The 20,801-nt window shown below is 48.1% G+C and overlaps 1 protein-coding gene across 1 annotated transcript; it reads left to right on the top strand.

Annotated features, from left to right (window-relative positions):
* The first annotated feature begins 13,065 nt into the window (after positions 1-13,065).
* On the top strand, positions 13,066-19,918 carry LOC129071257 (apolipoprotein L5-like). Its single transcript, XM_054574431.1, has 2 exons — positions 13,066-13,183; positions 16,780-19,918. Exons 1-2 carry the CDS (start codon positions 13,068-13,070, stop codon positions 17,723-17,725), a joined length of 1,062 nt encoding a protein of 353 aa, XP_054430406.1. The 5' UTR covers positions 13,066-13,067; the 3' UTR covers positions 17,726-19,918.
* The last annotated feature ends 883 nt before the right edge of the window (positions 19,919-20,801 follow it).

Below are 20,801 nucleotides of genomic sequence, written 5' to 3'. Positions count from 1 at the left end.
AGCCAGGCTTAGGACCCAGAGGTTTGGACAGTTGTTACCCCACGCCTAAGCCGCCATGCTTTCTGCCTTTGTTGCTCTCACTTCTTTGCTTGAATATTGTCACGAGCATCGCCGTAAGGAAACAGCTTCCTGCACAGTATATGTTGTTCTCTTAGCATATGAGCATCCTTAGAGTCCTGCATAAACATTATCAATAAAAATACATGGCAGAAATGAGATAGTCATCAAGCGTGGAGTTTTCTTTGTTTTGTGGCATGTCTGGAAGGAAAACACAATGACAGCATGAAGCAGGGCATGGAGATCTGAGACCCACCTCTGATACTTAATTGCCTACTCTCATTTGCGAGCTCTGGTTCCTTCAGCCATGAGGTTGGCGCAGCCTGGATGAACTGCACCGCTCCAGCTGGGGGGACTACGAGCGCCCCACTGTCAGCAATGGAGGTTGGGGAGAAAACCCCTATGGCAGAAACTCAAATCCTTCATAAAGCGTTTGAACACCTGTGAGAGGAGTGGGGGAGGGTCATTCTCCCCGCATCTCTCCTTCTCAGACTCTCTTCCATGAGAGCAGGAGCTCTTGACCCAACTCTGCCTCCCCCGCACCCCCCCATTTGTGGACCCTGGGCCCCTCCTGACTCCCTTCCCAGGTGGCAACGCTGCCGGCTCCCTCCCTGCCAGCCTCCAAGCCCACGCTGCTCTCTGGGTCATGGTCTACTTCTCCAAAGCATCATCTACGACAGCACCTGGAATTCTGGAGGACAAATACCTTCACCTCATTATATCTCCCGATGACTACGAAGGGAAGCCCATGAACACTCCACACTACTCAGGGCACCCCAACTGCCAGCTCTGTCCTCAACTCCCCTCTGGGTGCAGTGGGGCTCTTCCTGGGTGCCCCTGAGGTGGTCTAGCCCCTCCACCATGGTCGCTCGGAACAGGAGTTCTGAGAAACCTAACCCTTCCCGGGCGTGATGTGTAGGTCACTGAAATGAGGATGATGTACATATTCCAATGAAAATGGGCCCATCTGCTCTCCAATGCCCATCGATACCACACCCACACAGCGTGAGGCTCTTCCAGACTGACAGACCTTCCAAAGTGGCCAGTGAATTTGCCCACCCACACTGAGACCTCGACCTCACATGGTCTGAGGTCATCTGCCCTCCCACACTAGAAGCAAACTAGGGCTCCAGTCACCACGCTGCACTCCCGAGTGGCCGGGAAGGGGTGATGGGTCCCAGAGGAAGCCAGGAGCCTTACTCACCCAGTTTCTTTAGCACCGGACGAGTGGTGGGTGTCACAGGAGGCCTTCCTGTGTCCTTCTGCCTTGTCTTGGGCCACCCGCACCAGCCATGAGCTTCAAGTGGCCCTTGAATGGGTGATGAAATGCAATCGTAGTCACCTGTAAGTCACACTCCCTTGGGTCTAAAATCTCACTTTCAACCGAAAGAAAACCAAAAGGCTGCTGTGTTCCAGTCTGTGCATAATGTGACTACCCAGAATGTGTATTGCAAAGCAATCTGAACCCCTCCTTGGGCTCTCAAGGAAATAAAAAATGTGTACATTGGTGCGAGGAAGAGGGAGGGAGAGATATTTTTAATTCATGGTTATAATGCAGCTGCACAAAATCACAGTGCAAAATGAGCCTTCCTCTCTCTGATGGGCGAGGGCGTGTAGACCAGGACTGTTCGGTATGGTGGCCAGTATCCCTGTGGCTACTGAGCACTGGAAACGTGGCAAGTCCAGAGTAAAGTGTGCGATAAGGGTAGAGTGTCCACTAGATTATAAAGGCTTAGGATGAAGACATACGTAAAATATGTCATGAATAATTTTAGTAATGTTTTAATCACATGTTGAAATTATCGCATATTGCAGTAAAGAAAATATAATGTGACTACAGAAAATGTATGAAAATTTATACTTACATATATGGCTTGCAGTATAGTTCTATCGGATCCCAGATCAATGGCAGTTCCTTCTGGCCAACTTGCCCACCACGTAACTCACCCATGCTTCCTTGGAGTCAAGGAGTGAGGTAATGGAGAGAGGCCCAGCGTCTTTCTTGGATGGAATTCTTCCACGTGGAACCAGGCGTAGGGAGTGAGTGACCCTTCTGGTACTTCCTAACCTTTGGCTAACGATGCTTTGGACTTAAAAGTCCGTGGTCAGCAGATGGCAATGAGCCATGTAGCAGAGCAGCCCTGTTCTCTGCTCCACCCAACGGCTTGTCAGTGCCAGTCACTTCTACTGTCTGAGTCGTCCTGGGTCTGCTGCTGGGCAGTGCAAAATGTGCCACCTGGGGGTTCCAAGATGGATCCGATCAGAACGTTCCCGCACCCCGGGTCTCTCTTCTCCCATTTCCCATCTCATTGCTATCCAGTAAAGCTCTTCGGAGGCTTTGCAATGAGATTGAGGTTTAGCAGAAACACATAAACGTAGTTCAACAGTAAAGGCCAAGAAGAAGGAAGCCCGCATTGCATATATACTCCCTACCATTGCACACTTCCCAGGGAGAAATACTCAAAGTGAATTTCCTTGCAAATTAAAGTTTAAAGGAATTAGTCTGAAATCAAATTGTGCTGTCCCCGTGAGTTAAAAGTTCGAAGAAATCAAACTCTTTTGAAGTCCAAAATCAAATTCTCTTTTAGTGCCCAACCAATCTTTAAAGTGAAAAAAAAAAATCATTTTCTCCGAAGTCTTATTTTGTCCAGTTTCAGCGAAGTTTCTAAACTTAGGGATAATTCCGAACATAGATAAGAGTTCATGAATGGTCCTAAGACCTCCCAGATTCACGGCCATTAAGATTTGGTCCCTGAGCCAGGTTTCCATTACTGGGCCTCGGCATCAAATCACTCCTTGAATGCAGGGCGCCTTGAGAGCAGGGAATGTGATCTTGGAGCTGGATGGACCCTCTTGACCTGGCCTTTGCCCCCCCCCCCCCCCCAGCTCCAGGCTGAGCTTCATCACTAGAGGGCGCACTGCAAGAGGAGGAGTTACTATAGGAACTGCCTCCCCCTCCCTACTAGTTCTCAGCTCTGAGGAGGAAAGCAGTGGGCCTCACCTCCAGGGAGGTCAAGGTCACCCCCAGAGGCAATTTCCTGGTGAGCGCCATGGGAATTCCATGGAACCTTCCAGCTGAGGCTTTCCCAGAAGGTGGCTTCTGCCCACTGGGCCCCCAGGTAAGGCACCAGCAGCTCCCTCCACTTTGGGAGAGTGGCTGCCCGCCACTCCCCCCCCCCCCCCCCCCCGCCCCGGGGGCAGGTTCCTGCCTGCAGCCTTGGTCTGCAGCAGCTCAGCACCACTCTCTGCCTCCACTCCTTTTATTTTTTATTTTAAAGATTTTATTTATTTTTGGAGAGTGGAAGGGAAGTAGAAAGAGAGGGAAACATGTGGTTGCCTCTTGCACGCCACCTATGACACCCTGGCCCGCAAACCAGGCGTGTGCCCTACGCTGGGAAAGAGGAGACCATTTGCTTCACAGGCTGACACTCAGTCCTCTGAGCCACACAAGACCGGGCTCCACTCCTTTCTTAAAAATAGTATTATGTATGAAATCTACCACCCTCAACTGGGTGAAGAAGACTCGGCGTGGCTCTCTGAATTCGCACACCCTGGAGAGCTCACGGGGTGAGCGCAGGGAGGCACGGCCTGGAACCCAGGATGGCGCCCTCTCTTGGTCTGGAATGTGGACCAAGTAATATTTTTAAAAAAGAGGGACAAAATTCGGGCCAGCTGAATGAACACAGCCTACCCATGCATGGCACTAACAATTTCTTTAAAATTGGGTAACTGCAATTCTTTCTCTTTTTACAAACTGTCGTAAAATATACATAACATAAAAGTTAACACTTAAACCATGTCAAAGCGGACATCTCAGTGACTTGACAGTTCATTCCCGTCACTGTGCAGAAATCACCACTGTCCATCGCCAAACTTTTTCCACCCTGCAAAATGAAACTGTCCCCCTTCAACACGTGGTGGTGGCACTGAATGTTCATTGATCAGGGGTCCTGCAGCAGCGCAAACAGAGGCCGAGGCTGGACGCAGTCAGGGGTCAAGTCAAGCGGGCCACGAAGCCACAGGAACAGCCTCGACGAGAAGCTAAGGGCCACAGGGACCCGGGGGAAGGGTTTCTTGCCAAAGAGCTACCCAAAGTTTGATCTGGGACTGGCATCTCACATTCCTAGGGGTGTCGTTAGAAACGCAGAATTTCAGGCCTCCTCCTAGACCTACCAGAAGCAAACGAGCAATCTGACAAGATCCCGGGACTTGCGGACACGTTATGTCTGAGAGGCGCTGGTATGTGAGGAGTCTCAGGGTTACGGTCATGCTTCATAAATATCACCGCGATTGAAAAGAGGAAGGAAAGCGTGGGCCGTCCCTGGACACGGGCCTGTAGCAGAGGAATACACTCTTCATTCTCAGCTGTTTACATTAATAGGCCTAATTGGGATGGGAAAGCCAAAATGTGCATGTGCATCCGCCTACCTGGCGATAAGCGGTTACTTATTGATCAAGCTCTTTGTCCTCTGTCCAGGTGGCACAGAAGACAGTGGTCCAGAAACCTGGCTCCAAGCTGCCTCATGTCTTCTGCCAGAAATTCCAAACTCGGAGGGATGTGCCTTTAATTTGGGGGCACCTTGTGTGGAAGCAAAAAGAGTACCAAGTGTATAGAGGTTGGCGTGTGCCTATGTACCATCTGCGCAGGCAGACACTGAGTAAGTACTTCACCTGGACGAACTGTATTTTGCTTGGCTGTGAAATGCAAGACACACATATGCACTCACCTTACAAGGTTGTTTGGAACAATATGGATGTGAAATCCTGTTTTAAATAATGTGCTCGTCACAATAGTAGTTTGCACGGCGATTATCACAGGTCGTGGGATCAAAGGGATCTGTGTGTGTTTCCTTTGTTTATCCTAACTGTGAGTGTTTGTTAGAATGAACATGTAAAAAGTATGTAGGTTTTCAGTAAAAACCCAAAAGAGAGAAGCGTTATCAGTTTCTAGATAAATTCTAAAAGTAAATCCAAGTTATCGTGAATCAAAGTGTCTCTTCTTCTACACGCCTAAGAACCCCTCGCACGTCCCAAAATATTCTGGGACGTAAAAATGACAAAATTGTCTTCCACCCATACGCACACTCTCCTACCCTCTGCTGGTCTTACAGCTTCCAGAGGTGCTGCTCCGATGTGAGTTCTGTTCATACTGCACTTTTCAGTTTTCTCTTTGGGCATTCCAGGCAGCGTATGTCGGAGCCTTTATTCTGTATATGCTGCCAAATGTTTTTAGCATTTTGTTTTCACTTCATTTTGCTGACTTTCTTCATCTTTGCCATCTTCTCTGTTGCTTTTGTTGTTTTATTTTGTTTTTTTATAGGCTCTCTTTTCCCTTGTGTGAATCCAATAAGCATTTTCCCCCCAGACAGCTTAGTTTTTCTTGTCTCTTTTTTCTTCAACTTCCTTATTGTCCATTAATTTCTTCCTGTTGTTCTGGCCATGTCTTCCCTGAGCCCATGGAGATGTTTTGCCTTGTTCCATTGTCAAGGAAATTGCTTCACTGACTAAAGAAAATTTATTACCAAGTGAGTACATGCAATTTCCTTTTCCTTTTCTTTTTCTTTTTGAAATAATATTTTTCCTTACTGCTCCTCTGCCTAGGTGTTTTTCTCTACCTAGTCTTCCAAATCACTGATTTGATCCTCTGCTTCATGTAACTTACTATTATTCCTACCAGTGAATTCTTTATTTCAGATACTGCATTCTTTATTTCTGCCTGGTTCCTTTTCGTAGTTTCTATGTCTTTTTTCATGTTGCTGGGCACCCTTTTAATCATTACTCTAAGCGCTGTACCTGATAAATTGCCTGTCTCCGTTTTGTCTCATTCTTCTTCTGGAGCGTTCTCTTGTTCTTTCGTTTGGGGCCTGTTCCTTTGTCTCCCTATCACTGCCTCTTTGTGCTTGTTTCTGTGTGTTAGATAGATTGGCCACGATTCTGGTGCCAAGTCAGACGCGGCCTGTGACTGGCCATGGACAGTCGTGTGGAGCTCTGAGCGGTCCGGCGCATGTGGCTCCTCTGCGGGCCTGCGTGGATGCAGGAAGCCGCAGGCTGCACACCGAGGCTGCGGGACTGCGGGAGGGCCGGCTGAAGTCTCAGGGCTCCCAGAGGCGCGTCTGGCCCACAGGCTTTCTGAGTCCTCACCAGTGAAATTGCTTCCAGCTGTCCTCCTCAGGCGCTAGAGGGACTCCTGTGGGTGGGGTGCTGCTTCGTCCCAGGCTGCTGCCCCCTTGGCAGGGAGTGCTCCTCCCAAGAAAGATGGCTCTGCAGGGTGGGGAATGACTCAGCACAGGGATCTGGGCGCGGATCCTTCAGTGCTCCCCCCGGAACCCCCACCCCAGACACTCCCTGCGTGGCTCCAGTTCTCTCTGCCCTCCCTCTGCTGGAGCCCAGGCTGATTGGCTGCAAATGAAATCCTGGGCGTAGGCCCTTTAAAAGGCCCTCTGGGTCTCCAGCCATCTCTTCCTGGAGGGCAGAAACCCTGTGTTTTCACAGCCTGATGTCATCCTGACTCCTTTCCCAGCTCTGGTGCTGTAAACTGGGGGGCCAGCTTGGGGTCAGACCCCTCATTGCTCAGGAGAAAGCCCCCAGCCACGGAAATTACCCTCTGGAACAGAAGCGGCCGCCCAGGAGCCCCACCAGCCCTTCCTTCCTCCTCTGCGTGGCCCACCTCTTTTCAGTTCCTTCCATCTGTCCTTGATTTGAAGGCTTCTCTCCAGCCAGTGTTCAGTGCTTATTCAGGAGGATTTGTCTATAATTCAGTTGTAATTCCAGATGGTCCTGGGAGGAGGTTAGTGTACCTTCCACTTGCTCCGCAGCCACTTTGGAGATCAGTGTTCCTGATTCCCATCAGCTTGTTGCCAATATTTTTTCAGGTGAGTGTTCTTTACCTGCCATTTTTTTGTTGTTGTTACTGTCTTCGTTTTTGTTTGGTAAAATATATAACAAAATTGAGCATTTTAACCATTTCTTAGTGTTCAGTTCAGTGGCTTTAAGCACATTTGTATTTTTGGGCAACAGTTACTGCCATTGTTTTCCAGAACGTTCTATGTTCCCGAACTGATTCTGTACCCATTCGACACCAGCTCCGCGGGCCCCACAGCTCCTGGTACCACCCTTCTACTCTCTGTCTCTCTGTATTGGACTTTTCTAGATACCAAATATAAATGAAATTAGATGCTATGTGTCTTTCATGACTGGCTTAGTTCACTTATTCCTGTTGCAATAACTTTCTGGGCCAAGTTGGACCTGCTCTTGCCTGGGGGGCTGCATCAGCAAAACTCTGATATCTTTCCTGGTCTTGTAAATACTGTGCTTGATGCAAAACCCAGTGTATCTAATTAGCCGATCCCCAAAGGGCGCCGCCCTGTGCTGGGCCTTCTCAGCCAATGCAAGGATCTTTCCCCCCTTTCCCTCTCTGTCTCCCTCTCTCCCTTTTTAACCCTATAAAACTTGCCTGCCTGCCTCCTCATTTGGCATTTCTCCAAATGGGGACAGTCTGCTTCCGGGAGTGCTGTTAAGTTTCTTTGTATCCCCTACGTTACCTTCTTAACTCTTTTTGAAGAGCAGTTAGTAGAACATCTTCAGAGTTCATCCGTGCTGTATGTAGCATTATCAGATTTTCATTCCTGCTTAAGGAGAAACAGTATTCTGTGGCAGGTACATGGCACATTTTACTTAGCCATTCATCCATTAGCAGACAGTTAGCTGTTGTGAATACTGCTGCTACGAACATGGACATACACATATTTGTTCTAGACCCTACTTTGAATTCTTGTGGCTGTGTATCCGGAAATGAAATTGCTGCACCACAGGGTAATGCCATCTCTCATTTTTCATAGTAACTGCTCTACCGTCGGCAGTGGCTGCACCATGTTATGTCCCCTCGAGCAATGAAGAAGGGTTTCAGTTTCTCCACAGCCTTGCCCACACTTGTTACTTTCCGTGTGTCTTGTTGTTTGATAAGAGTTATCCTAGTGGGCGTGAGGTGGTATCCCGCTGAGCATTTGATTTGTATCGTCCTTGATGATTCGTGATGTCTATTCAAGTCCTTTGCCCACTTTTTGAATTGGGCTGATTGTTTCTTGCAGTTGTTAACATTTTTTGTGTAGACCTTGTGTTGGCTGCTTTTTTGCACGGACCAGCTGTTTGTGGGAGATTCCAATAAGGAAGATTCCAGGGCCCTCTGCTTGAGTTTTCAGCCTGTATTTTTCTCCAGGCGAAGGAACAAGTAAGTCAACGTTCCGACTGGTCGCAGTGCAGAGTCTCTTCCCCTGTCAGTCTCAAGGGCCGACTGCGTCCTTCCCACATGGCTGTTCTCATTATGTTCCTCATTCAGCCTGCCTTCCCTGGGTCTGGGAACCAGCCCAGATTTAGTGCCTACCCGCACAGCTTATTCTTCCCATTTTAAAAAGGGTTTTTAGTTTTGTACTTTGCGAAATCCCCTCCCCTTGTAGATTGGCTTTTCCTCATGAAATCTGTAGTCATTTCCTGCTTTTTCTGAAAAGTGCAATTGTCAGCATCCTTTCCCCTTTTCTTCCCACAACCTGCCTCATTCCCATTGCTTCTTGCATCCTGTTAACCTAGTTCCTACATATATATATATATACACACACACACACACACATATATATATACATATATATATATATATATATATTTTTTAGTTTCTGGTAGAAGGTGCTTGTGTGATTTTGTATTACTTTTGGGTAATTGCTGAAATGAGAGAAACTGATCATTTGTTCCATTCACCTTCACCCTGAGAGTTCACACAAAACATTCTGAGTATCACCACATTCTCAAGCAGGCAGGAATGAGACATGTTATCAGAAGAAACAGACTTTTTGTTTCCTCCCTCTACCACTCCTGTGTCTTAGACAACTTCCTTTAGCAGTCTTTATAGGTTTCCTTTTTTTTTTCTTTTTCAATGTGTAGTTGCCTTTTGAGCGCCCCCTCCTGGGGACCTGGTCCACAACCCAGACATGTGCCCTGACTGGGAATTGAACCCGTGACCCTCTTGTTCTCAGGCTGGCACTCAGTCCACTGAGCCACACCAGCCAGGGCTATAGGCTTCCTTTTATTCCTCACTCCCTCTGCAATATTGGCACTTCCCAGGGTTCCCCCCTTAGCTCCTGTCCCCCTGAGCTGGCTGCCTTCCCTGGACTTTACCTGTTCGTGCGTTCCCTCGTCTGAGTCACTAGATCCCAGCTCTGTATGAAGCCACTGCTTTCTGAATGACTCTGGCATCTTTTCTTTACAAGACAAAGCTCCACCTCTCCTGGCCCAGACCCCACCGTCACCTGTAGAGAGAGAAGCACCAAGGAGCCCTGAGAGGCACCATAGTCGCGGCTCCAGCTGGAATCTCCGCAGGTAACACTCCCCTTTCCTTGGCAAAGCCTTTTGACCCCGGTTCACCATCTCGACCTATAACAGGTGGAGATTGGGAAGTGACTCGAGGTCCTGTATGTGGCTGATCCCAGTTCCTGCCGTGGGGGTGAGAGTCTAAGGTCCCACTCCAGCCCTATTTCCCATGAGACCCTGCTCATACTCCCCCTACAACTAGAGGCATAAGCTGGGCCTCCCTTAGTTACAGAGACCATGTTTTATGAGCCCTAAATCATTATATAATCATATCAGATACAGCATCTGTGTTACCCCTTCTGGTCCCTGCGGCTCTCACCTGGCAGGCTTTTGTGGTCATTTTGGAGGCCATCATCTGGTTGTTCAGTCAGGGGCCCTGGAAGTCCCTGACCTTGACCTTGGTCCAGCCAAACCTCCTCACTCAGCGTCCTTGACAGAGACAATGGCAATGGGAAAGCAGGACAACTTATGTGATTCAATTCAAGAGAGCCTCTTTCTCCCTCTAAGCCCAAACCCGCATCTGAGGAAACGGGCCTCTCGCTGACGAGCCGAGGGCCCAAGCAAGAGATGGGCGCGTGGCAAGGTGGCCAAGCTGGGGCCACCTCATCCCTCCTCACGGGGGCAGAGAGGACAGAGGGGAGAGAGTTGCAAGCATCGCTGTGCAGTCCTTGGGCTGAGGTGGACCAGCCTGTAGCAAAAGCCCCCTCAGGAGCAGGGGATCTCAACCAATCAGAGAAGGGCGATGCCGTCTGTGGGAGGAGCGAGGCAAGGTGAGGCCGGAGGACGGGCCTTCCTTCCTCCAGACGGCGGGATGATCTGAGCTTTCCCAGCAGAAGACATGCTTTTAAATACGGAAATGTGATGAGACATAAAACAGGATGATTCCTGAGACTAGCTCGGAAAGTGATGAAACAGAAGCCAGCGTTCTATTTTACCTCTAATCCTAGGTAGAAACATCACAAAAGGCTCAGAGAGTCTTTACTAAACCTGGAAGGACACCATGACCCTGAGTCAGGGAGACCCAGCCCAGCGCGCGCACGTGATTTCACTCTGCTTTGCCGAGCCCTCCCCTGTTGACCCCCCCTCCCACTCCTCTCCCAGACAGAGTCATCCTCCCGATGTCTACTCTAGGCCGGGGCAGGGGAGACAGTCAGCTATGATTTTAGACATAAAGAACTTAGTATCATAAACTCTGAGCCTTAGTTCTAATGTGTCACCAGGCACAATGTAGATAAGGAAGCATCCTGTGAAGATGTGTGCAAACAAAGAAATCTGCAAGTTCTTTTAAACTTTCAGAAAACAAATATTTTTCATGTCATAAATTGTTCCAGAAACAGAAATATGTTATTACCTATGTTCTATGAAGCAAATCTAACACTAATAATACATCTTGATTATATCCTTATAGTCAAGGATATAATTGTAGCTCAATATCCTTTATGACTCTAAGATGAACATACAAATATAATACTAGAGCATATAAATCTGTAACATACTGATACAAAAATCTGCAATAATCAAGTGTGGCTTTCATGGAATATAAGAATAATTCAATATAGGGAAATGTATTAACATAATACACCGTACTTGTGGGATTAAAAAAAGGGGGGGAATTATGATAATCTCATTAAAGTCTGAAAATTCAGCCCCTAATCCTAATAAAAAATATGTCAATATAGGAATAACACATACTGCCTTATGAGAAAGAGTGGTTTTTTGTAAAGCAAATGGCAACGGTGAAATACTGGACTCAATTTCATACAATTAAGTAGTTTAAGCACTCAAGCTAACCTAGGAAGGCATGGGGCCCCAATAAGAGAAATAAGTATTGAAAAAATAAGAAGGAAAACGAGCATTATGTATTTATGAGTTATTCATTCAATCACTATTGCAATTAGTAAAAATGCAGTGAAGCAGAGGAGTGTCAAAAATGAATGCTATTTCTATAGAGTAAACAAATTGGAAAACGCAATAGTAAAAGGTAGCAGGAAATAACGTTAGCATGAAATATGGAGAAGCAACAAATCTCACTTAAAAGGAAAAGAAAACATGGAACCCCTGAGAAGCCATGTCGTATCGCCAGGTGGGAACACAGCAGACCTGGTCTCTAATCAGGACGTATCCAGAGGCACACATTTGTCAATACTGTAAGAGCAATAGCTTCCTTCCTCAAGTGTAACTGGAAGTATAAGCAGCACCGCAGGCCCTGCCTGCAGAGCCACAAGTAGCCAGTCACTGGCCAGAGTGGGGACAGCAGCCAGGACAGGGTCAGTCCATTATATGAAGGACTCACACAGGCGACACAAACATGAAGACCTCAGTGTGTCACAGGAAGGCAATATTTCTATCAACATGAAGGCAGCTGCCCTCTCAATGGAGTCACATTCATCAGAAATAATCCTATGATAACCATGCTGCAATATGGAAAATACTCATCCTGCAATATTATATTTTAAAAACAATAGACACAGGTACAGTATGTTATAAAAGCCATGTGAAAAAGAATATGCATTTGAAAAATAACTTGAAGTAAATGAATCAAATTGACAGTATTAGGGGTGATTTTGTCCAATTGTGTTGAAAATATATTTAAAGTGATTTTTTAAGCAACAAAAATCTCTAAGCAAGGGTAGCTATGCAGCATTAACTATGTAGGGGCGGAAAAATAATTTTCCCTCTACCCTTCTGAATTCTTATCTGAGACCTTTGCAATGAAAGACAGATTAATCAGAGAAAAAGAAAAGTTCATTAACCTGTATTCCTCACGTACGAATGGGAGAGACTTGGGGAAAAATGAGTAACTACCCAAGATGGCTTAGAATTCAGTCTTAAATGCCATTTAATAGAAGAAGGGGAGGGGATGTAGTCGGCTTCTTAGTGGGGAGTAAACTTTTTTAGGAAAGATGAGTGGACCCTTGGAAGAATAGAGGGGAGGTGTGATCATTTGTGACAGAATTTGTCTGGGTGTGATGTCAACTTCTAGTCTCCTCTCCTGTGACAAGAGCCAGTTTTCCCTGCTCGATGAAACCCCAGGAAGAGGCCCTATGAGAACTGAGTGCCTTTTGGAGGATCTGTTTGTAGGCAGATGAAGGGCAGTTCAAGGAAACCCTCCCCGCGTTGCTGTTTTTCAAGTGCCTACGGCTCCCAATAATGAATATATCAAAGTGACATTTTTGTGATGGCATATCCCACTATCTGTCCCTTACCTGGTTAAACAAACAACTAACCAGCCAATGAATTCCTCATCCCCAGGAAGACTTGAGCAGAGACGGACAATCCTGTCGGGATTACAGGTGGTAGTGGGCTGAGCAGAGTGCTCGCTCACCTGCTTTCGAGTTTACAGTATTATTAATAAAGCGGCCCTGATCATCTGTGTGCCTCTTGTTGGATTATTGGATGATTATAAGAAGATTCTTGTGACTAAATATATTACATCAACATTTCCAAAGCCCTTCGCCAATCTACTTTGCTATCAGAAACGTAAGAAATGACCAGTTTGGCTACAGCATAGTTAGCACTGGGGTATTCATTATCACAGTTTAATTGTTTGGTTAAAACCATTAGGCAGAAATGACATGCACTTTTTGACACATTAGGGTTTTTCAGGTATTCTCACCTTGCCTGTTTTATTCCCAAATATTGTAACAGCCAACATGCTTCCCCGGAGCATCATTGAACTTCTGGACAAGCTGACGAGAGAGGAGATGCGCTGGCTCCTCAGTAACCCGCAGGCTTTGGAGACGGTGCTAGAGAGACTCGGTCTGGACAGGTAACCCCCGAGAAGGGCTGTCTGGGGGGACTCACCAGAATGAGAGTTCTGCGAGGGCAGGGATTTGGGCTGAGGTGCTCATCGCCCTACGTCTAGCATCCAGCATGGCACCTGTCACAGACCTGGCACTCAGTGTAGGAATGAAGGAAGAAAGCCTGATTGTTGCTATTCCAATTAAGTTCTGTGCAAGCACCATCTTCATTGTAGGAAACCTACGTGCTCTCACGGAGCTGGCTGAAGGGTCGACCATGCTGTCACATTTGCCTCCACTGGCAATTGGAGATGTGCACAAGAAAATAAAAGAGAATTTATACCTCTTAGCAAAGCAAATTAAAAACCTTTGGTAAGCACATGCAAAGGTGCCCAGACACCCAATCTGTTGGGTGATGGATTCTTAGCAGAATGTGCTCTAGTCAACAACCCCCTGGCCCACGTCCCCAGCTCTCCTTCCCAGGCCTTTCTCCGCCCTCGCCCTTGAGATCCAAATACCTGGGACTTGCCTTTCCACAGTCTTCGCTTGGCCACCCAGGCTCTCCAGGAGAGCTCGGCTGAGGTGCTCTACTCAGAACAGATTCTGCTGCCTGACATAGACTGTACTTACTCTTGCTGAAGTGTCTAGAAGTTTCTGTAAAATGAGGTGCAGTGCTAGCCCAGGCTCTTAAATGATGAAATCTGCTTTAGTAATGCAAACCAGAGTTTCCTGCCCTTTCAGGACAGAAACAAGCCATTCCACGTAACCATGTCCTTGGCCCAGCCTCACTCCAGTGTTACCTATTCCTCCCCACAGCTCTCATTAACTCCAAGACAACTCAAAACAACATCCTTCCCATTTGCTGCTGGCTGATAAACCGACTTGGACCAAATCGGGTCGCTTCCAATAAGCCATGTGCACACGTTTCTGTTCCCTCCTCTGGGGCAGGCAGAGAGATAATGCTTCCTTTCTCAGTGGTGGTGAGGCAGCCTAGAGGATTCTGGAAACCTGGAGTTCTAAGTTCTGTCAACCGATGGTTGTTGGTGCCAATGCAGCGCCAACAGGAATCCCCAGTCTGAGGTGCATTGAAGGAAGAAACTTCGTGCAGTGCAAACAGCTCAATTGTGATACAGCCCCGCGGTGGGGCAGCCCTGGGGCAGGCCCTTCTCTGGCTGGACAGCTCTGCTCTGCTCTGCGCAAGTCTGCTCTGCGCTGCTCTGGTCTTCGTTCTGTGGCAAGATCAGTGTTTCAGCTCTGCCAGGAAAAAAACTGGTGGAAAGGGAAAATTGCACACTCTGAGCCAGAGGGGAGCTGACTCATATAAACAGATGTTCCTACCCTGGTCCCTAACTGGTCTGTTTTCATGCAAATGAGAACTCCAAATACTTGCAGTCTGATTGGTCCAAAAGGCACTGCCCTGATTGGTCATAAAAGAGCTGCTCTGATTGGTCGGAGATGCAGAGATCCAACTGGGTAGGGGAAAGCCTCAGTGCTAATGGTTGAAATAGGACTGTCCTTTATAAGGACTGGCTCATAGGGCAGAAACACAGTGCAGGCTTCTCCCTGAAGTGCGATTTGCATGAGAGGCCATGTATAGACATGGCGGCTAGGCTTCTTTCGTTTGTTTGTTGTTTGTGTCCAGTTAACCCCCAGGAGCCCATCCGTCTTAGAAGGTACCTTTTTTCTCAGGGTCCGCACCCTCTCTCTAATTCCACCACCAACGGGGCTGTAATCTAGGATTGTAAATCACCCCGTCCTTGGGGCCAGCTTTCTCCTCTGTGAAAGAGGGGGTCGGCCTCACTCATGGTGAACACAGGGCAGCTCGCCATTCTCCTTGGTGCTGGAAAGCATCGCAGGTCAGTTCTAGTGTTCTTTCTCAGAGATCCTGGATGCAGCCTCACAATTCTTCTCAGCACAGTGGTCTAGACACCTTTTTACCAACAATGGCAGGGGAGCTGGCACCTCTTTGCCCTCTGTGTACCAGACAATCTTGGTGAGCTTCTGGGTCTAACATCCCACAGCTCTGCCTAAGGTTGAGCTTGCAGCGGAGCTGAACTCCTAGGTGTACAGAGACAGCCCCAAGAGAACTCTGACTGAGCCTTTTTTTTTTTTTTTTTTTTAATTAGAGTGACTTGATGGGGAAGGATGTCAGAAGTCCCCTTCTGCTTCCCTGCGGAGGGGGTCAATTGGCGGGTCTGCCTGAGGCTGCTGATGGCCTTGCCCGGGGCACAGGGGGCTCTATAGCCATTGTCAGCAGTTCCTTTGGGGCCTTGGGGCTGCTTGGTCTCAGAGGACTTTTTCTATGAGCCCTGCCTTCTTTCCCGCAGACACACTCTCCAGTAGCCTTAAACCCATGCCCCGCCCATTGTAGGAGCGCAATGTGAAGGGAGACAGGAGTGAACCTGAGCATCATGTCACTCAAGTCAGACTCTCACGTGTCACAGGACATGGACTACAGCACCCTGCACGGTCCAGTGGTGTCCACTTATAAGCCCCAGATCCTTCAAGACAAAGTTACATAAAACAGTGATCCACAAACAAAGACCCTGCAGACCTCTGGTGTTCCAGGGGCTGGACCAAAAGGGATTCCCCAGGAATATTAAATAATGGCGGTCTTCCCTCCCAAAAGACAGGAGAAATTTCAGTTAAATGGAGAGAATTTCCTCAACTGTACATTTTTTCTTCTTCCTCACTTTTCCTTAAAAGACAGGCACTTCTCCTACTGGCCTGTTAACATGTGAACAGAGTAGAACCCGCAGTTTCTAAGCACAACCACCCCTTTGTTAGAAATCGACTTTCAGTTTCCAAAAGACATAACAGTGTCAGGGTGAATCACCAATGAGGAGCTCTCCCTATGTGAGAGGTGATAGTTGGGTGTCGCACTGAGGCGCCCCTACCTTTTCCTTTAGAAGTGTCGGGTATTTTACAAAAATTTTTTGGAACCTGTCTAATACATGCACGTGATACAAAACTGAAAAGGAACAAAAGGGCAAGCAAGCAGTAAAAAGTAATGCTCCCCCAAGGTTTGTCCCCAGCTCCCTGGCTCCCCTCCCTGGAAGCAACCACGATATCCAGGTAGATCCCCTTTAAACATTAAAAAAAATAAAATCGAGACATAGACTCTGTAGGCTCAGAGTACTCTATTTCCCAGGACAGAAGCGCCCACGCTGTTGCAGACGTATACATTATGTATGCATGCACATAGATATATTTATGAAGAAAAGATTTGGTGCCAAGCAAAAAAGCAAAAAAGAAAAAGGACTCATGGCCACGGACAACAGTGTGGTTATTTGGGCCAGGGCGGAGGTGGAGGTGGGCGAGGGTAGATGGGGGATAAATGATAATGGAAAAAATACACTAAAAAATAAACCAAAAAAAAAAAAGATTTGGTGACAAAAGTCAGCAATGCTTTTCACTAGTGTTTTATGCACCACATCAGTGACCACCTGGCGAGCCAGTCTTGACATGCAGAGGAAGGGCACGGACCGCGCTCTTCCTGCACTCGCTCCTGGTGCTCTGCTCCCTGAGCGTGTTAGAGAACTCAGATGACCAAGAAGCCTTTAGCCTCCCTGGCGAACCCGTCCTGGCGCTGGGAAAATAATCGTATGCTGCGGTCTCTCCACAGTGATGAAGACAGTGTGCTGCACTATATCCTGGTACAAGAGTTGATGCGCCGCGAAGAAGGGTACGGGCCATGTGGAAATCTGTCACTGGAGGAAAGAATGTTTCTCTTAGGTTTCCCCTTGCGGAAGCATAAACTGGAAAAGACTATCAAACAACTTTATACCATCGCAGATGAAGTTGACTCAACTCATAAGACGCTCACCCAGACCAACCTCGTAGCCAGCTCTGCAAGTGCTGTGTCCGCGGTCATGACCATCCTGGGTGTGACCCTGTCACCTTTGACAACAGGAGGGAGTCTGTTACTCTCAGCTGCTGGGCAGGGCCTGGGGACAGCAGCTTTTGTCACCAACATTGTGACCAGCATCTTAGAAAATAGGAGCAGTTCAGCAGCAAGAGCTAGGGCCAGCAGACTGGTGGCTTTTCCAATAACACCAGAGGCAGAAGCTAGTGGAGAAAACACTTTTTCTCCAGCTGCAGCTGCAGTGGATTGTGTTGAGAAGTGCTATAAAGTCCTTCAGAAAATCAGGCAACTTCGCGCCTACCAGAGGGCCCAAACCAACCCCGGCTTCATGGCGAGGGTCAGGAACTTCGTGACTACACGCCGTGTGCCCTTCTTGAGGGCAACAGGGGTGCAGAGCGCCGTGGGCCAGGGCTCCGCTCTGGCCATGACCCGCGGTGCCCGGATGATGAGTGTAGCTGGGGCCGGCTTCTTACTCATGCAAGATGTGAGGAGCGTCCTACGGGACTGGCAGCACCTGGGGGCGGGCGCGAGGACGGAGATGGCTGAGGAACTGAGGACGCACGCCCAGGAGCTGGAGCAGGAGCTGAGCCAGCTGTCCAGGTGCTACAGGCAGGCCATCCTGAGGCAGGAGACGGGCCTGTCACAGAACCAGGAGGTAGGAAGGAGGGCAGGGCTGCTGGAGTGGTCGGGGCCAGGGGGCTGCTGAACAGGTAGGCACACAGGCAGATACATAATCACAGCTGCCCTCTCTCAGGGAGGCCTTTCCCATACCCCTCACTTCAGTCAGGTCCCCGTGTTACCGCCAGCCTCCTGTGCTTTCCTCCCAAAGCGCTGACCAGACATTTCGGAAATCACGCGTGTGGTGGCTAGGTGCTCGCTGTCTTCGCGTACAGGGGGCACCCTTTGTGCAGGCAGGACGCGTGCCCAGTGTCTGGCAGTGCTGGGCACATAGCAGGTGTGCCGTAGATATGGGCTGGGTTTCATCCTAAAGGTGATATTTCAAATGAGTTGGGAAAGATCTTGTATTTGACAACGAGTTTGTCTTTCTAGACTCTCTTATTCAGAGACATTCATACTATTATCTATTTGTAAAAAAAAATGAAATGAAATCTTCCACCAGGAAAATGAAGCAGAATGTCAAAGTTCCTCTTTAAATCTTCAGAGAGGGTGGGATGGGACTGGGTAGCAAGGCCACTGCCTGAGTCCCCGGAAAGAGACACAGAAGACCGAGGCTCACAAATTCATGCGCTCATTCATTTGTCTATTTGTTTGACCTATTTTAATTAAGCGAGGCCTGTGGCAGGGGCCAAGGATTAAGGAAGTGGTCCCTACCTGGTCTGCATGTTGAAATCACCTGGGAAACTTTAAAGCACACTGATGAGTGGGCAGGTCCTACCCCAAGGATGGGGACCTGATTGGTCAGGGGTGCGTCTTGGACTTTGGAAGTTTTAAAGCATCTCCTAGTAATTCTGCTGTGTGGCCGAGTTTGGGAACCACCCTTTAGGGTGCATGGGCTTTCTCCCTGTTCCGCTCTATCAATATGCTTTTACCCGTAGGGTTCACTCTGTAACTTCGTAATAACCAGGAGCAGGTTGCGGGGTGTAAACTGTGGGACACTAAGATTCCTGCTCTAAAGGGTCTGGCTCACCTCTTCCTTGCCTACCTTGGAGCATAAGCTTAGACCAGGTGTCTGCAGGGCACAGAAGACCCACTGAGAAAAGTCAGTCTCTGCCCTAATGGTACTTGGGGACAGACCCCAGATAAGCCATTAATGAGGAGGAGAGGTAAATGGCATGAGGAAGACAGGGCTCTGTGGGAGCCTCTAACAGGTGCACTTACAGCTGAGGACAGGGGCTGTGGGGGGAGGGGGGAGAGCCCCACATGGTGAGAGAAGCTGGTGTCTTCCGTTTCTGCTCTGTGAACGTTCATTCTGGGCTCGAGTCCGCGCCAGCCATCTCACCGGTGCCTCCGCACTCTGCCTCTGTGCATTTCCAGCCAGAGGGGCCATTCATTAAGTTCTTCCAAGCACAAGGGTTACGGTGCATCGGCGCCGCTGAGAGCCAGACCAGCAGGTGAGAGCGCCGCCTTGCTCAGCCCTGCGGGAGCCGGGAGCCCAGGCAAACCTGCCGTGGGGTCCTAGTTCTGCTGTGGAAGTGACCGCCTTCTCTTCCTTTTTGCCCTAGCTGGTCAGGCTGTCTCCACCGAACCCTAAATACTCACGTCAGTTTCAATTGGAGCTGAGACACATTTAGAATATGTGTATTTTCCTAACTGGATATAATTACATAGTACAATTATAATTAAATGGGAGAAACCCCTATACTTTACAGTAAACGATGCTCTGCTCCCCTTCCCACGCAGTCCCCACCCCATCTGCCCTGGCAGCCGCCCCACGCGGAGTCTTTGTCAGGGAGTCTGCTCCCCAAGCGGAGATACTGAGAGAAAGTGATCCCTTTATAGCAGCGGAATGTGTAACTGAAAAATGGGGCACCATGAAAATGGTCCAACACTAGGAGTCTGGTTAAATACAAACTATTCATCCTCTTAAGAGCTATCACAATGAAGTTCACGAGAGCCAGCAGTTGGATTAACATGGAAAATGCTGTTTTATCAAGTTAAATGAGAAAAGCAGAAAGAAAATTGTATATACGCCTTCTCACCTTTTACCTAACGAGGTGAAACACCTCTCAAACCTGTGTGTGGAAAGACACACGCGTGCGCATAGGCAAACCTACAAGGAACGACAGCAAGGTCACACTGCGGCTATCTTTACGTAGAGGGAATTTTGGTTACTTTTACTTTCTTCTTTCTGCCTTTCTGTACTTTTCAAGTTTTCTCTTATGTGAGTTACTGTTTTATAAAATGGAAAGAATACATAATAAATATTTACATCAAAATTAAAGCATTTTTGCCCTGGCTGGTGTGTCTCAGTGGATTGAGTGCCGGCCTGTGAACCAAAGGGTCGCCAGTTTGATTCCCAGTGGAGGGCACAGGCCTGGGTTGCAGGCCAGGTCCCCAGTAGGGGGTGCTAGAGAGGCAACCACACATCGATGTTTCTCTTTCTTCCTCCCTTCCCCTCTCCGAAACAAACAAATAAATAAATAAAACCTTTTTTTATTTCTTAAGAAAAAAACAATGAATGTTTTTCTTTTTAAAGAGGACCAACTTGCCCTGGCCGGTGTTGGCTTGATTGGAATATTGTCCTGTAACCAAAAGGTTGCAGGTTCCGTCCCCAGTCAGGGTACATAAGATCCCTGGTCTGGGCATGTACAGAAGACAACCAGTCGACGCTTCTCTCTCTCCCTTCCTCTCTCCCTTCCCCTGTCTCTAAAAGCAATGAAAAAATGTCCTCGGGTGAGGATAAAAAATAATAAATAAATAAGGACCAACTTATAGTCTGCTGGTCTTCATTTACTTCTTTAAAAAAGTTTTATTGATTCCAGAGAGGGGAAGGGAGAGGGAGACAGAGGGAGAGAAACATCAATCGGCTGCCCCTGTGCACACTCCCCCTGGGGGCCACACCTGCAACCCAGGCATGTGCCCTGACGAGGGATCAAACCAGCAACCCTTTGCTTTGTGGAACAACACCCAATCCATGGAGCCACACTGGCCAAGGCTTAATTTACTTCTTAAATCACTGGAATCAATAGTTTCCTCATCACTGAATGAAACCACAGAGTAAAAAATGAGTGTGTTTTCCTGAGAGACCATTCCCACGATGTTAGCGATGGTTGACAACCAAGGAAGCCTAGTCGTTTGGGCTCCTGCACTCAATCCCAACA

Source organism: Pteronotus mesoamericanus, unplaced genomic scaffold (assembly GCF_021234165.1).
Source record: "Pteronotus mesoamericanus isolate MK-2021 breed Mesoamerican mustached bat unplaced genomic scaffold, CSHL_Meso_final contig_263, whole genome shotgun sequence".
NCBI lineage: Eukaryota > Metazoa > Chordata > Mammalia > Chiroptera > Mormoopidae > Pteronotus > Pteronotus mesoamericanus.
Note: the sequence above shows the minus strand (reverse complement) of the source record. Positions and strands in the feature narration are given on the sequence as shown.